This window comes from Pollicipes pollicipes, unplaced genomic scaffold (genome assembly GCF_011947565.3).
Source record: "Pollicipes pollicipes isolate AB1234 unplaced genomic scaffold, Ppol_2.1 Scaffold_4295;HRSCAF=5057_pilon_pilon_pilon, whole genome shotgun sequence".
NCBI lineage: Eukaryota > Metazoa > Arthropoda > Thecostraca > Pollicipedomorpha > Pollicipedidae > Pollicipes > Pollicipes pollicipes.
Window position 1 is genome coordinate 27,162,671 of NW_023596461.1, and position 17,695 is coordinate 27,180,365.

At 54.9% G+C, this 17,695-nt stretch overlaps 1 protein-coding gene across 1 annotated transcript in view; it reads left to right on the forward strand.

Annotated features, from left to right (window-relative positions):
* Positions 1-17,695, forward strand: part of LOC119097376 (muscle M-line assembly protein unc-89) — a gene marked incomplete at its 5' end in the record, with an annotated part of 44,035 nt that overhangs the window by 24,116 nt on the left and 2,224 nt on the right. The window contains 15 exon segments of the mRNA XM_037220421.1: positions 112-233; positions 310-548; positions 3,784-3,946; positions 6,478-6,574; positions 7,269-7,390; positions 11,138-11,347; positions 11,664-11,846; positions 12,364-12,564; positions 13,282-13,418; positions 13,958-14,113; positions 14,725-14,905; positions 15,277-15,332; positions 15,751-15,904; positions 16,679-16,809; positions 17,597-17,684. Of these exon segments, the coding sequence (XP_037076316.1) occupies positions 112-233; positions 310-548; positions 3,784-3,946; positions 6,478-6,574; positions 7,269-7,390; positions 11,138-11,347; positions 11,664-11,846; positions 12,364-12,564; positions 13,282-13,418; positions 13,958-14,113; positions 14,725-14,905; positions 15,277-15,332; positions 15,751-15,904; positions 16,679-16,809; positions 17,597-17,684 (2,240 nt within the window).

Here is a 17,695-nt window from a genome sequence, read left to right on the forward strand (position 1 = left end):
ATGCTCCGCCATGCGCCCACTACTCGCAGTAAGTTTGGCTCACCAGCCCCCCTCCCCCCCCCCCACTCTCCCCCTAATGTCCGGGCCTAACGGCTGCCGCTCTTTCTACAGGCACCACGACGGCCAGCCGCTGGTCGAGGATGACCACTACCACATCCGGCGCGTGGCTGAGGGCACGCAGCTCTCCATTGCCGACAGTAGCGCCGCCGACGGCGGCCGCTACACGGTCACTTGCACGCAACTCGGCCGGCCGCGCCGCCGCGCACCTCCAGCTGGCGGTGGAGCCGCCGCCGCGACCGCCGAAACCAGGCGCGCTGGGCTCGGCCGGGCCGCCGCCGCCGCCGCCCAAGAGGGGTCAGGCGGGGCCGCCAGCCGCCGCCAGCGCCGTCGGCAGCCTGGTGCCCGAGAGCGACGACTACACGCCGTTTGTGCGCCGCGGTCGCGCGCCGCGTGCCGAGAAGGCTGTCGAGGGCAGACCGGCCGAGGGAGGAGGCGAGGCGGCCGCCGCACCGCCGACGCCGGCTCAAGCGGACGCGCCCGACGATCCGGTGAGTTGCTGGTCGAGGATGAGACCAGCCGCATGAACTGCTCACTAGTGACGTCAACACATCACGATTAAGACATAAGGTGTCGCTATTTTAGCGCACTTGATCGCATGCAAATTCTACTGTTTTTTTGTTTGTTTGTTGTCGAGCGTTTTGGTTCCCGACCGTGCAGTGGTACCCCCACACTTATTTTCTCTTATGTGCCCATCCCTCTCCGTCACCCTCCATCGTGCAGCTGCGTACTCCGCCAACCATTTAGGCAGCCAGCTTGTTTCCGGGCGTTCGACGCATTATTTAGCTGACAAGGGCACTGCCATCCCTCACGCCCGCCTGACAAACGACTAGCAAGTCGATTACGTCACTGCTCTAGATCTTTTTGATGGATCATGGTGCAGCGCGACTTTGTTGGCACGTTAGCGAACACTCTTGGTTTAAATTGGAGCTGTGCGCGTTTCGCTGCGAGGGGTGATTCGTTAACTTCTCTATAAATGCAATGACAAGGGGAGAGAAAATGAAAAAGTAGAAAGTGGAAAATCGTGCATATAGAATACGCAATCCATCGTAAGTGAAATACGACTCGAATTAGTCTATGCTAAGCTACATGAGCTCCGACGGACTCATACTTTAGGAAGCTGTCAATAATCACCGGATGTATTTGAGATTCTGCTTCTTTGTAGAGAGGATATGATATGGTGAACTCCGGTCTGCTCTTAACGGGAGCTGCCGGCGATGCGTTTACGGGGCAGCACCCCTGCGGCCGCCATCCCACCGGGGTCGGCAGAACACACTGATTACAATCTCCCTCCCTTCGTCCCGCCACGGGCCACTGGCGGCTCTCCTGCGGCCGCCATCCCGCTGGGGTCGGCAGAAGAACACCGATTACAGTCCACCTGTCTTCAGCGAGCCGCGGGCCGCTGGCGGCGCCCCTGCAGTCGTCCACCCGCTGGGCGGTGGCGGAACACGCCGATGACGGCCACCCCTGCCCCCCCCCCCCCGTCAGCGCCTCCGGCTGTTTGTTTGAGTCCGCTCCGGGAGTCGGCGCTGACCCAGGCTGCCGGCACAGCGCCCCATTCAGACTGCTGCCAGAGACACCACGGGGGGAGGGGGGCGGCCTTGGTGCCGCCTCCAGCGGCCGCTGCCAAGCGCCGACCCCCGGAACATTTCGCCCGAGGCGGCGGCATGCAGTTGGCTTCCAGGTGTCGCCACGGTGTCGCAGACAGAGGCGCTGTTGCGCTGCGCGTGAAAACGCCAGCTGGCGATAAGTGGCAGTGATTCAAGAGTTGCGCATTGCCAAGTACTCGCGGTGCTGTGCAGCGCTGGGATTTCGCGATGCTGTGGGACGCGTAGGCGCTCGCACCGCTGCGGGACGCTCCAGCACCGTTGAAGCGTTTCCGGTGCCATCACAAGCGCTGTGATCCTAGTGCAGCGCGAGAGAGCGCATCTGTGGGTGTTGGACGCCATCTGGCGGCTTGTGTATTTCTCTTTCGGCTGGACTCTGCTGTCGTCTTGTGACGGCGATCTGAACGCGTCCAAAACGGAGCCTCCTGAGGTAAGCGGCCTCTGGGTGCGCTGCGGCGGGCGCCGCCGGTGCGCGACCCTTTGACGGGTGTAGACAAACGCTGCTACACGAGCTCCTTGGGGCCGGCGGCTGTGTTTATCGCCGGAGGGACGGTGTCTATCATTAGGCGGCTGTTGTTGGATCGGCTGGCGGCAGATGGCTGCCGCTGTGGCATGCCGTCACAGCCTGCTGGAGCTAGCGGGATATGCGCGTCAGCGCCGACTGACCCGACTGTTCCAGTGAAGCGCGATATCTGGCGTTGGTGCTGAATGACCCTACTGTCCCATTGAGGCGCGCTATCTGGCGTCAGCGCTGAATGACCCGACTACCCCAGTGAGGCGCGCTATCCGGCGTCAGCACTGAATGACCCGACTATCCCAGTGAAGCGCGCTATCTGGCGTCAAGACTGAATTAGCTTTCTGTCTCAGTGAAGCGTGCCATCCACAATGCTGGGTGTTGAGGGCAATGCTCTAAAATTCTTATAGTTTGGCTTTCCATGTCATCACACTCACGATGTGGAGAGAGTATCCGACACGATTCACGGTTTGGTGTAACCTCCCACTGCGTGATTCAAACAACTTGAGTTGAAAAGAACATGAACCCAACACATTCCAAAGGCCAGGATGATCATAAGCCGTCGCGCATGATGCCAAAGAGACCGCCGGTCATAGTCAGTTGTATAATGGTTGAAGGCGTTAGGTCATCCCAGATGCCAGCGAGCACTGGCATCCCCAAGGGTCAACCCAGGGCCGGGGAGGCCGTGCTGCAGCATTGTGCGGCACCTAAAACACTCCGCATTCCTGCCTGACAAAAGGTTAGGGGCAAAATCATTCGTTAAGCTGGACAGCACGACCTGCGTGTAGCTTCAGGGTTTGCACATCAAGTTATGCGTGGCAGGTGCTTTGGACACAAAGCCGCCAACGCAAACTATTCGGTGTAAATCTGCTTTAAGAAATATTTGAAAACAATAATTTACTTCCTGCATGACATTTTTATGTTCACTGAGAATTTGACTTGGACAAATGTATTTAGCTACACGTTTTCGATGACGGTTATGACGTAACTGATTTGGTAATTAGGATGCCAAGCTTCTTTTATTTCAGTACGTTATACATTCTGAGGACTAGCGGGTGCCACGTGACATGACGTTCATACTTTACGGGAGGACTTCTTAACTTGTCCATCTCCGCGTTATCCACATTTGGTGTGAGCGCAATGGAGCCACTGCTCCATTGACATATCACCCCTACAAGCTCTTCACTGACACGTGTCCCGTCATCATGCGGCGCTCGACGCCCGCAGATGACCTCTGCCATCGCCGCACCCGCAGACCCGCTCCACATGACCTCTGCCACCGCCGCACCCGCAGACCCGCCCCACATGACCTCTGCCACCGCTGCACCCGCAGACCCGCTCCACATGACCTCTGCCACCGCTGCACCCGCAGACCCGCCCCACATGACCTCTGCCACCGCTGCACCCGCAGAGCCGCTCCACATGACCTCTGCCACCGCCGCACCCGCAGAGCTGCCCACATGACCGCTGCCACCGCTGCACCCGCAGACCCGCTCCACATGACCTCTGCCACCGCTGCACCCGCAGACCCGCCCCACATGACCTCTGCCACCGCTGCACCCGCAGAGCCGCTCCACATGACCTCTGCCACCGCTGCGTCCGCAGAGCCGCTGGGCCCATGGCGTGTCGCCGGTGTCGCCGGCGCCGCGGCCCCGGACGGCCCAGGAGGGTGACCCGGCGCCGGGGGAGGGGGCCCAGTGGCGGCCCGTGCCCCTGGCCCAGCGCCAGGCCCGCGCCACCGCCGCCGCCGCCCCACACAGTGGGTCAGGTCAGTGGGTGACGGCACCGCATGTCAGCGGCGTGTTCGCTTAGATCCGATAGTTCAGTGGTGGTCGTTATGTCAGCTGTTGTTTCTATCGTTGTTTGGGGTCCAAAGTTTCCCTCCACAAAGTTTGTAAGTGTGCTGGAAAATGCGGTGTGGGTGTTTACAGGTGTGGCGTACCACATGAGCGTTCATTGGGCACTTAAGCAGCTGTGACAGTTTTGCAATGCCGTAAGCTCTTTCGAGAGCTTATCTGCACAGATAATGTGTTGCCGACATTCTACAGCCGTGTGGGAGATGTTGGGAGCCATATTGGGCTGGTTAAAGAAACAATACCGCGCGCTTCTACGTTGATTGAAAGTTCATGGCATCCCCCGAACACGACCTCGGCCAATATCTCTGCTATACTGGGAAGATTTATTAGTTTGACAGCTGCTTTCACTAGTGTATAATTTTAGCTGATGTTATGCTACACTTATGCTATTGTGCTGCGATTTAATATCACCAATCTCTTACGTCAACATGCTTTTGGGCCAAGCGTGCCTACTGCTCGCTATGCGACGAAAACGTGCCCCAAATTTAAGAAACGGGCATCGTAATTTGACAGCTGCCACACCCTTGAGATTCCTAAACCCTGAAATAGGCGGCCTGGTGTCTAAAAGCCGCCGACGTGACCGGGTTCGTCCCGCGTGGCGTGATACGTCCGCGCGTCACGCCGGTGCCGACGGTCGCGTCGCTCCTTTGACACGAGGGTAAACTGTACCGCATGACATTAGTGCTCAACAGTGCAGCATCCGCGAAGCGATGCCAGCGCCACAGTGACGAAATGCGCCGCCCCCAGTTCACTGCAGAATGGCGGCGCTGTTCTGTTCTGGCTGCTGTCTTTGATGACATTGTCATCTTGCTAGGCTTGCGTGGGAAATCGTTCAATATGATGCGACATCGTAGTGTCAAACGAAGTCATACATATCTGAGGTATTTTTCATAGACATCTAGCTACTTAAATATTAGATAAAGACTGATTTCATTTATCCTGAATCAGACGTGAAGGTCCATCCGAGGTCGAATCAAACCGCTTTTTTGTTGGAAGCGCTTTACGGGGTTGTTTTCGATGCGCCATTCCGAGCTTCTTGATCATGGGGATGTCAACAGATTTCTTTCTTGGACTTTCTCAACGTCGGAGGAGGTCAGTGACTTAAAACGATTCTAATAAACCTTTTGCTTTCAGAATCATACCGACTAACGTAAGCCTTTCATGCTGATCTCATTTCCAAAATCACAAAAGTCTCGAATTGTTTTGGTCACAGTGGTCTTCCAAAGATCAACAAGGTCACTGACCTGAAGCAAGCACTGGTGATCCTTTGCTTGGAACAGGTATCTAAGGCAAAGGAGGCTGCATGAGGAGGCTTGGAGGCACTTCGGACGCTGATCTGTTGAGTTTGACCTTGTTTGACCTTAAGATGATGACCAAGGGATCCAAACAAATGGGCACAAGTAAGATCACATAGAGGCCAGCCTACTCAGTAAGTTTGGTGCCTCTAGATCTCTTGGTTGTTTCGATCCCAAGTGAAGTCAGACTGAGCCCACCCGAGCCCGTTGCTTTTAACCGGCCACCCGTGCGCGGTTTAAAAGAAAGGTCTACATTACACTTCATTGAAACATATGACCTTCACCTTGTATTAAACAATACAGTAGTGATAAATATATTGTATGCTATATTTTGCCCGATGAAGACACATGGCTCGATTCGTTTGAATGCAGGGTAGGTACTGACAACACTGCGTATGTTAATTAAGCTCAAGATTGGCAAAAATGTTTCACAGCGTTTCTTTGATCTCGTAAACATGCTCGTTGATGCTGTCAGCGGAGCTGAATATTTCTGGATTAGTTCGTTTGGATGTACAAAATACCGTGACTATGGAAATAACAATGGTTTCAGGCACAGTACCCATGACATATGCTCGGGACGACAACGATACGATTGTGGAGAAAAGCTTCAAACCTAGCATTTTAAAATGACGGCGGCACCGACAATAAACTGCTGGATTAAGAAATGACACAGTTTTAAAAAGGTGTATTACATTTGGTAGTTATGACCCAACCAACGCAATTGCCACCCCCAGGGCCGTCGGCACCGACTGACGCCTAGTGGGAGCACGGGGGAAACGGGAGGGGATTGATAACGCTTCAGATGTGTTTGTTCTGTGCTATGCCGTGGACGTAACCGCGCAACGAGGGGCAAAATGTCCAATTTTTTCAGTTGGGCGTTCCAGTCCTCAAGTTTGAGAAAAAAAACTGTGCCAAATGCGGGGAATGCCCTCTTTGTTGTACAACCCATTTTGTTCGCTGAGCACCCATTCTTCAACTTATTTTGTAAATTTCTGCGCTTTGGCGTAATGTTACATGTTAAGAAGCCTGTAGTACGACTATGGCGGCCCCGCAGCTCCACCCGACCAGCACTCCCCTGCACACAGGCGCTAGGCGGGATACCGCAGTCGCCCGCCTGACCTCGTGTGACCGAGGCCTATGCTCGGCAGGCTCGGCTGAAGACCGGCTCTTGTCGGCCGGTGCAGCCGATGGTCAGCTGGTGGCCGGCCGCTCCGCCGCCCTGGGTCAGATCCCGGAGTCCGCCAGGTACCGCGGCAGCCCTAGTGGTGGCCAATTACAGTGGCTCATCTGAGCAAAAATAGTGGATCACCTAATGTGGAGCCTCGTTGTAAGCTACTGACGGCCGTGATAAGCTGCTGACGCTCGCTTGAACACTCGACAGAGGAGGGTCTGACCATGTCCCATCTGATCTCTGACCGGTTGCTAACGTGGAGCTTCGTAATGAGCTGCTGATGGCCGTAATAAGCTGTTGACCGCCGTAATAAGCTGCTGACGCTCGTTTTAGCACTGGACAGAGACGTTTTTGTGTCATTTCATCGACTGATAAGAGTAATTCATTCCTTATTTCGAGATTGATCTATTTCGTTCCTCACTGGCACGCAACTATATTTGTTGTTTGGATCTTCTGCATTTTGTGGATTTATCCAGGCTGCTAGACTGGCTCCGATTATTCATTTCAGCTTCTCAGTGATATTGGTTTTGAAATCGACGTAGATCTTAACGACTTCCTTACATAACACTGACGCTTCTCCAATAGACATGAACACACCAAGGACGCGCGTGTGCCGCACTGAAATCCCAATGCAATATAACAATGATGCATTCTCTCATCATATCCACGTACGTATATCATTTATCGTGAACCTGCAGCGTGGTCTGATCCAGATTGTTTGGAAGCCGACAACATTAGCTGTTCGATTACGTGACCTTCCCTTCACAGACTGGAGACGGAGACGCCGGGGGAGACAGTGCGCTTCTCGAGCGAAGCGGCACCTCGTCTCGTGCACACTCTCTACGACCGGAAGGTCAAGGTTGGCGAACGCCTCGCGCTTTCTGTCAAAGGTCAGTCAAGGTCAAGAAATGACTTTCAGATCTTATATAGGGTCAAGCGCTCACGATCAAAAATCGTTCTGCTACCACCTCTACCACTGCTACTGTCATTCTGTCATTCTGGCATATGTCATGTCATGCGCCACATGTCATACGTCATACTGTCATACATGCGATTCTTTCATTATTGTCATTACTGTCATTCTGTCATCTGCCATTCTGTCATATCACTGTCCTTTTGTTACTCACCCTACCAAGGCCACTCTTCTTCTATTTGGTACGAGCCCTAGGCCATAACAAACTTCATCCTTCTTTCTTAAGATCTCCAGCTTAATATAAACCCCATTGCCGTCCGTGAAGATGCTGGGAGCAACCATCGATCGTACCGTCTCCTGGGAGGAGCGCATATCCAACTCAGCTAAATAATGCAACTCCATCCTGTTTTGTCCAAACAAAATTCGTCATCGTTTCACACCTGAAGCCTGCAAACTCTTCATTAAGGCCCATCTTCCCCCACATCTTGTACTGTCTCTCAGTCTGGGGCGGGACCACCGCCTGCTATCTCGGCCGGGTGCAAAAAATCACAAATTTCGCGACCAGGATTCTCTCGGGGCGTGGGGCCAATATTGTATTTCGCTAGTCGTAAGGTCGCTGGGCTGGCGCGGAATCAGTGATATTGTTACGCGCCGCCACCACCTTGGCGTCTTCAGGGCCCTGAATGACCCCCGTGCCCCGATAGTGGCCTGGTCGTTGTTCATCCCTCGCACCGCTGTGAGTGAGCGCAACACGAGGTCGGCGAGGGCCAGCGCTTTTGAGCTGTCCCCTTTCTGGCTGTCCATGTCGCGTAGGGTGTTTTCGTATCGTGCAGCCTCGTTCTGGAACCACTGCCGCCGGCTGTTATGACCTGCTGGAGTCGTGCTGCGCTTACATCTAAAGTTGACCAACGTGGAAAAGAGGATTTGTTTGACTTTGGCTTTTCTCTCTGGCCTTTCTCAAGCTCTTGACGTGTCATTATCATTGCTGCATCTTCATTTTTGTCGGGTAACTTGTAACCTACTGACACGAATAAAACGTCAAGCCATTCAGCGGAACGGTTCGTAGTAAACACATGACATTACGGGTTAAGACCTCACCGTTGAACATCGTGGAGAGCACAAGGCTCGCTGCCCATTTGGGGTGTAGGGTTCACTGACTGACCATTTCGTCAGTCGGGGTCAATGGCCTACAGTCAGGGGTCAGTCCGGGTCAAGCGCTCGCTGTGACAGATCAGACAGGATCCGTGGCGCATTGCCAAAGGTATAAGTGGGTCAAGTGCTCACTGCCAAAGGTCGGGCTTGGGCAAGTAAAGCGTGGTCAGTGCATGACCTTTTCGGGTCCTTTTCTCGGTAGTGCCTCTCGAGTTGAATTCACAACTGGCAAGGTACGGGGGGGAGAAGGGGAAGGAGAAGGGGAAGAGAGAGAGGGGGGGGGGGGGGGGGGGGAGGGGGTGCAGCCCTAGGTCAGAATGGGTACAGTAGCTTTGAAATATTATATTGTGTTATGTAATTTTTGATGTCACGTCGGCTTGCAGCTGAGGGCTTGCGGCAGGGTCGGACTTGCCATGCAAGCTCAGGCTGCCTCGCGCTGGGGGCCGGCTGGAGTGAGGGCTGATCGCCGTGCAGGTGCGGTGGACACCGGAGAGCGGCTTGGCCAGGTGCAGCTATGACGCTAGTTGGCCCTGTTTAGCTGCTGACCTCCAGGAAAACGTCAGTGTGGACACTGCGAAATGGTTTGTTGAGTCGATTCGGCGTACAATAATGCAACAACAAAGTTGATTCGATTCTGACGGCGTAAACAAGAAGGAATGTACCTCAATCACCTGAACGCAGTCTTCTTCCCTGTTCAGCGTAACTCATGGCATGACGAACATGAGCAAGCCTTGTTTATCATGGCTGTTGCTAGGATCCAAACCGTGCCTCACATCATTATCTTCCATCTGAAACATCGGCGCTGTCAATCAAATCACACCTCCCAACTCGTCCCGACATTTCCCATCGCAGTCGAGGCCAGCGTTCTGTTTCTGCGGGCGTCAATCTCTGTCAATTGGTAATCCAAGTTTGATATCCTGCCGCGGTCATGAGATTCCCAGACGAGTTTCCGCCATCGGCGGCCTTGACCGCAGCTGGAGACCGGGCCTGCTCCGTGTTATTTCCAGCCGCCGGCCGCCCCCTCGTAACGCGCACGTGACTGTCTGTCGGCCCGAAATAAGTGCCCGCCGGCCGCTCGCCGACTCACAGACAGACATACACACACGCGCACTAGCCGGTCACTCCGGGCTGTGCGGTCGCTGGGCACCAACAGCTGCCAAACGTCCCACCGACTCGCTGGCGCTGTCCGCGCTGCATTAGCCGCATTGCACAAACCGCTGCCGAATAAACAGGTCACGCCGGCCGACGGGAGAGTGACGTCAGCAGAGCGCTGGTGACGTCACAATGGAACCCGCGCGGGCTTCTTCCCCGGCCGCGCAGTATTTTTAAATGGCTCGAACCGTGCCAAAACAGCTAGGTGGTTGGAGAAAGAGCGTATTGGCTTTTTGTTGCTAGGGGCGCTAAAATGTCGAAATTGGCAGCCAACTGAACGCTATGACGAGATATTCGTGCTCTTTGATCGGATGATAGTAGTATTGGCTTTCGTGAATTATAAAGTGTGATGCGTCCAGGTGTTTCTATATGTCACCTCCTGGAAGAACAGGACGAGATGCATACTGGTAGACATCGTTTACCCTGATAGGGAAGGCGACGTGACTATCCCGAATGTGTTCTGAAAATATCTCGCCAGCCTGTTGCGCAATCGCGGTCAAATGTTTATTAGCGTGTTTTGACACCCAGGTGTCCCTAGCATTTCTGGCTTCCGAGAAGTGACAGGTTTTAAGAACACTGCACGGCGATCAACGACCGGCGCGGGCGGCGGGCGGCAACCGACGAATCCGCCGATCGCGTTTGGGAGGCCAACACTGTTACATCAATGGAGTCCTAAATCATAAATATAAGCCCACAACACACCACAGTGTACATCAAGATGGTCATAATCAAGCAAGAAACGTGTCTTTCAAGTTTTTTTTCGTACATGGAACGACCTGGTAAATATGGACACATGCACTTGAAAATAGTTTGATTTTTAGGAAAAAAATGACATTTTAGCTGGTAAAGTGGGGTCAGTTTTTAACTCAGCAACATACAAATTATGGACAATTGCGAGAACTCTATGACACCAATCCAATGACGTTTTCACGCGATGCTCTGCCATTCTCAGCCTGAAAGCGTCAAAGGAAGCTGCATCGACCCGGCCCTCCCTACCGGTTAGCGTTTGAAAAAATGCAACTTGGGCGAGTGAAATATGAATGAAGGTCGAACGCAGACAATCAATGAGACATGCTCCCATCTCACTCCATCTCCCCTTAACCCTTCCTTTATCTCTCTCTCTCTCTCTCTCTCTCTCTCTCTCTCTCTCTCTCTCTCTCTCTCTCTCTCTCTCTCTCTCTCTCTCTCTCTCTCTCTCTCTCTCTCTCTCCTCTCTCTCTCTCTCTCTCTCTCTCTCTCTCCTCTCTCTCTCTCTCTCTCTCTCTCTCTCTCTCTCTCTCTCTCTCTCTCTCTCTTTCGCTCTCTCTCGCTCTCCCATTCTCATCCCCTTTCTAAGTTACTAACCTAGCCAAGAATCCTGGAACTCTGCCACCACGAGAGCACAGCCTGTGTTGACCTCGACACCACACGCCGCCGGCAGCATCGGACCCGCAGGCTGTGACCTCGGTCCAGTGGTACAACAAGGGCCGACTGGTGGAGCCGAGCGACAAGTACTCGGTGGACAGCGACCCGGACGGCAGCTGGCGACTCCAGGTCAGCGGGGTCGAGCTCTGCGACGACGGCGAGTGGCGCGCGGAGGTCACCGCCCCCGGCGGCGTCACCGAGACCTGGTGTAACATCGTGCTGGCCGGTGAGCAGGACGCCGCCGCGCCAGCCGACCCATGCAGCGTGGCATCGAGCTGACACGAATGCCACCGCGCAGGATTTCCCCCAAAAAGTCCGTTATCAAAAATCGTGGCGGTCACAGTTTCAGGCCGGTGAGGTTAAGTGATCGGGGAGAGTTCTCACAGTATGGCATGTATCTACACATTCAACCAAGGCGTGATGTCAATGTCACCTTCACGCATCATTCATAAATTTGATCCGGCACGTCGATGTCTCACGCATCCCGTGTCCACCGGCACCGGGAGATGCACACTAAGTCCGGCCTGTTTGACCTTCTTCAGTGCCACGCAACTACCGCAAGCCTCGCTTCATGGAGACGCTGCGAGCCATGCTGACCGACGAGGGACTGGTGTCGTTCGAGTGCAAGGTGGTGGGCTACCCAACGCCGCTGCTGCGCTGGTTCAAGGATGGACAGGAGCTGAAGCCTGGTGACGTGTATCAGCTCAGTGGCACCAACTCATTAGGTAAGACCAACCAGTCAACCTGTCAGCCTTTCAAGCGTCCAACCAGTCAACCAGCCAACCAGTCAGCCAGTCAACCAGTCAACCAGTCGACCAGTCAAGCGGCCAACAAGTCAACCGGTCTACCGGTCAAAGGCAGCGAAAACACATTCTGGTTTTCACTCATCTTGTACATAAATGTATTTTGTTATCGACACTAGACCTTTCTCCACACTGGTTGTGGATACTTTTGTTACTTGCATACGTTCAGGACGTCTCGTTACTCAATTTTTCAATTCCGATGCAAGCCATAACCCGTTATGTTAGCCTCAACTCAACAGTCGCTGCGCAACACAACTCGCCGGCTCGGTGTTTTCTCGGCTTTCGCTATCTACAAGCAAGCTGGTTTTGTAATGAGCCGTCTCTAATGAAACTGCGTGTCTTCCCAGCGATCGTAACCATGGCAAAAAGAAAGTGTTTTGATGATGCTTTTGAAGATGCTTTGCATTCCACTGCATACAACACGACTTCTTCTGCGCAGGCGTGTACGCGTGTCTGGCGAGGAACTGCATGGGCACGGCCGAGTCAACGGCCGAGCTGACACTGGCCGACATCGAGAACCAGCTGACGGAGGAGGAGCGGTGCAAGGTGTGCCAGGGACAGCTGCCGCCCCGCTTCACCCAGGGCTTGCTGCCCGAGACGGTGGTCAGCATCGCCGACAGGCACCGCTTCACTATCGAGGGTGGGTACGGATGTGGCGGTCAGCGCCGCCTCACTGTCGAGGGTGCGTACAGATGTGGCGGTCAGCATCGCCTCATTGTCGAGGGTGCGTACAGATGTGGCGGTCAGCACCGCCTCACTGTCGAGGGTGGGCACAGAGGTGGCGGTCAGCGCCGCCTCACTGTCGAGGGTGGGCACAGAGGTGACGGTCAGCGCCGCCTCACTGTCGAGGGTGCGTACAGATGTAGCGGTCAGTGCCCCTGCACCCTCGAGAGTGGCTACAGATGCGATGGTTACCACAGGTCTGTCCAGTTAGTCGTTTCGGTGTACCCCGAGGACCCAGTGTGGGTGTAATACATTGTAGGATTCGGGTACAGAGATAATCGGAATTATGTACGTAGGTGATGAAATCTGCTGTTGTGAATGTACATACCGTTATAAGGATTGAAACTCAACCCGGTTCTACCGTTAGTAGTGAAAATGATTTGAAATAATTCACGATTATGATGTCCAACCACAGTGGGCGCAAGGCGATGTCAATTAAGCAACGCCACTGCTGTATGCAGATGCATGAGGGGCCGTATTTAAGACTAAGTCTGAGTTATAAGTTTTAACCTAAAAGATTTTCTTGGCATGACAGAAGTCTTCCCTTAGTGAGCTGGCCAAAGACCGGCATTACCTTCCGAGCGATGACAAAATCCTTCCTTAGATGACGTCCGCCGTCTGCATTTTCCAACAGTGGCGTCGTACCCGGAGCCCGACGTGGCGTGGTTCCGGGAGGAGGAGCCCGTTCAGACCAGCGAAATGGTCACTCTGAGCCGGGGCGCACCGGGGAAGTATCACCTGGATCTGAAAACCGTACAGCTGGAGGACCAGGTGGGCGCGTGGGCCTCCTTCGATGGCTCAGATAAACGCAGCAATATCATTATTCATGCACTAGATGTCATAACTAGAGTCTTACTAGAGTCTTACCATGGTACACTCACGCTCATCGCATGAGTGCCTCACGCGTAGTAGGGCTGGACGGGAGACTACTTGTGGCTATGCATCGGTGTTTCGCTGCGGTTGGACCGTGTCTGTCGCGCCTAATTCACATTTACTTCAAGACCAAAGTGTTCCCCGGCTAATGACGATGACGTACTGATTCCTAAATCTGGTAACGCAGCCATGCCGTCGAACAGGAAGGGTAGCACGTGAGGTAATTTTCCCGGTCTGGTGTAGCCACCCTCTGCCTCAGCGGCGTTTCCTCTCCACCTCTCCCCACCACGGCCATGTCTCGGAATATTGCCAACTCGTCTCTCCCTCTTCGTCCCCTTCGCTCCACCTCAGTCGTGAACCCGCGTCGGCCCTCTCCATCCTCTACCCCGGCTTGCCCGCCCCCGCTCGCTCTCAGTAACTCGCGCCCGCCGCGCCAGGGCGAGTGGAGGTGCGTGGCTACCAACCCGGTGGGCCAGGCGGTCACCACCGGCCGTCTGACGGTCAACCGACCGCGGCACTATAAGGCGCCCTACTTCCTGGAGCCGTTGCGGGCCTCGCTCACCGAGACCGGAACTGTCAACTTGCAGTGCAAGGTGAGAGTAATGCTATCCAGAGGTGAAGGAATGTCTCAGAAAATGGGGCTCCAGACCAATTTGTCATATGCCATTATGGGTTAATGTTCAGCATTCTCGAAAAGTGGGGTGGCATGGCATTCCTCCACCTCCTAGGAATATAGCGCTATTGCACAGGTTGGGAGTGTACTCCAACCATGGCTTCGATGCGGCGCACCGAAAACCAACCACGTAAACAAACCAACTACGAGCTCACACCACCTCACCTTTTCGGATACGGCTGAACAGCCTGGTTTGCAGAAAATGGTTATCTCTCTGAGCCCCTCTTAAGTTATATGTATTACTGCCTCCCTGACGTCATGAGCAGACTCAAAAATGCTGCGCTGTCCATTTATTTCGTTTCGGGAACGAGCTAGGTCATGACCCCATTTTAACTGCTGATCTACCACACAAGGGTGAGCGTTAGATTCTTTTAAAAGATCAAAACGTGGTCTTCAGGGCAGACCGTTGCCGGTGCCATAGATTCCTGAAGTCCAACTGGAAAGCTTACTCCCAAGAACACAACCGTGGCTGCTCCGAACTCCGCATCACCCGCCCGACCGCCTCTGTGACCCGACCTTGACCCCGCTCAGGTGGTGGGGACACCGCAACCGGCTCTCAAGTGGTACAAGGACGGCCACGAGCTGAAGGCGGGGGACATCCACCGGATCACGTCCGGCGGCGACGGCACCTGCTGCCTGGGCAACTACACGTGCGAGGCTTTCAACTGCATGGGTTCCGCCACATCGTCAGCGGCTCTGCTCGGCCTCGAAGGTACGGTCGCATGTTGTATTGACATCGTATTTTCGGAATTAGATAACAATGTGTCTTCTGAAGGATGTTGCCGTGACTCTTTATGGCGGCTTTATGCGACAAAGTGTCAGTATCAGAGTGTTAAAAAAACGTGCAATCTGTTTGATCTCTTACTCTGTATATGATTTGGCATTGCTGGATTGTTGGCGCGTGGGGCGTACGAGTACTCTGCCTCCACTGCATCTATAACACAGTCTGCCATAAATTCTCTCATCAGTCTTAGAACATAATAAACTAATTGAAAGCCTCAGTTGAGTTTAATTTTGAGTAGGGATTGTCTTGATGAAGGCATGCCCCAGCAGCGTGATGACGCAGCGGCCGGTCTCCCACAGAGATGAGCTCTGACGCGCATGAGACCACGGGCGCCGGCGGCCCCTGTGATGCCGCCGCACGAGCCGTTCGGCCGTCGTCCGCAACCCATCCCTGTCCACCATCAACGAGGAGAGGACGTCCCCAGATGATGTCGCTGTTTGGCACACCGCAGGGAACCGACACTTACCTAGTTAGTGCTGCTGTACAGAACGTCCAATCAGATCTGAGGCTCCAACGATGTTTTGCGTGGTCGGGTTAGGTTGGAAACGTTCTGGCGACGTTTGGCGGCTGTCTTGTTGCTGATCAGTTAAGGACCGAGCCGCGTGCATCTAATCCCAATCACAGTCATTAGCTGTAGACGGACTCCTGCCTCACTCGCGGCAGTGGCTGCCTGTGCAGACCACTGAAGAGTGCGCTTCTCTGTTCGGTTGACCTGCGATGCTGGTATCAGTACTGGCCTTCCGGGCCGTGATCCCTGACCCTGCTGACCACAGACTCCCGATGCTGGATGGCTCCGTGGTGTCGGTGGTCGCTGGACGGACGCGAAGTGTCAGCTCCGTGTCGGCACCGGCGAGATCAGCCTGCAGCAGGTGCACGACATTCTGGAGGCCTACAGCGAGCACCGTCGGAAGGCGCCGTCAGCCCCCGGTCAGTGGAGACCCGGGCCACACGACATTTACGGTGGCGAAAACCTTCAGCTCAGTCAGGGGTCTCTGAGGTCGAGTGGGTTTGTTGGCGACCATGTGTACTGATGTTAGTCATATTGTCGTGTTCCACTTGGGTGTCATTATTGCTTTATTTCAACAGCTGCATGCGTTGTTTTTTGTATCGTTTTAAAGGTCAGAATCTTGTGAAGGCGATATTAATTCACCACCAAGCAATCAATGCTATAAATCGTTAGTCCAGGAAGTGAGTGGTAGCCCCCTCTCTCCCCACTCTTCCCTCACGCCCACCGTTGCTGTCTGGTTGTTCCCACGACACGGTTTAGTCTTTTGTCGGTGGCTTTTAGAGCGTGTCAGGGACACAGTGAATTAGACTGCGAAAAGGCGGGTAGTTGGTAACAAGGCATCCGGATGGCATGCGACTGTCTTGAAACACGCTATTGTCCACTACGATATTGCAGGTTTCACGTTGCGTTCGAGTTAAGGGTTTTTGACAATTAATGTTTCGAGAGTGTGAAAGTTCCAGGAAAGGTCATTTACTTTGCTGCTTTACAGCCTTGATAAAATATCCAGCATCTTATAAGCGTATTGTGTCTAGGAAAGTCACCACTTGATGACAATAATGTGCAATACACTTATATTCAATGAACACACATCACGCTCAAACCGTGGGCATATTCAAAGTGGAGATCTCCGGCAAAACGTCGACGTGAATTTGAGCCCCATCGTTATCAACTGAAGCTGGTTTTCCTGGTTGCAGCGGCGAGCGGTGGCGGCGCGACCGACGCTGCTGAGGTGCCCTCACTGCGCGTGCTCGCCGCGCAGGCCACCTCCGGTAACGTGCAGCTGGGTGCCACCGTCATCGACGTCTCGCTACTACCGGCTGATCAGGTGCCGCCGGCGCCAGCCGAAAGAAGACGTGCGCACCGAGGCCGAGTGGAGGAGCTGCACACCGACCGGCCCCGCAGCAGTGCCGGTGTCGGACGGCTCGTCGCGCTCGTCGCGAAAGCGGCGCGCCGTGCGGAGCGAGACGCGCCCACTGGACGTCGAGAAGCTCGGCGTCGCGCTCGACGCTGTCGACGGCGGCGCCGGCGGCGGCTCGGCGGCGGCCGAAAACCATGTCGACGGCGGACGGACTCGTCGTTCCACACGGCGGACGCCATGGAGCCGTCGTACGCTTCGGACGACCCGACGTCGGGACAGATCACACCCGTGCCCATCGAGGAGGGTGTTCGACTTTGGGCCCGCAGCCGGACGACGCCCGAGTGCCATCTGCTGCCGGGATGCACGAGGAGCTTGAAAACACCGTGCCAGAGCGAGAGTGGAGTCCGGGTCTTTTTTGGAGGGAGGAGATTGACCTGATGGATGACAGGGTGGGAGATTGGCGCGCTCGAGATGCCCGCCCCCCCCGCTGGACGAGCAGCTGAGCCGGTACATGTTCGAGGAACCTGCACCAGCGGAACAGCCTGCATCCGACCTCCTCCAGCCGCCGACGGGACCCATCAGCCGGCGACCTCTGCTCTTGTCGCCGGCCGTCTCCCAGCAGAGCGACGGCTCCGACCGCGGTGGTCCTTTGACGAGGAGCCCTCTCCGGAGGGTACGAGTCGCCACCTGGCCGCCCAGGGCGTCGTGGCCGTCATGCACGCCGTGGTTAACGGGCGAGCACCTTCCGGACGAGTACCTGGGCGAGATCGGACGCGCGCTCAGCCCGCCTGAGCTCCGGATGACCATGAAGGAGGAGGACGGCCCGCCGGCGAGCCGACCAGGTGATGCGCCT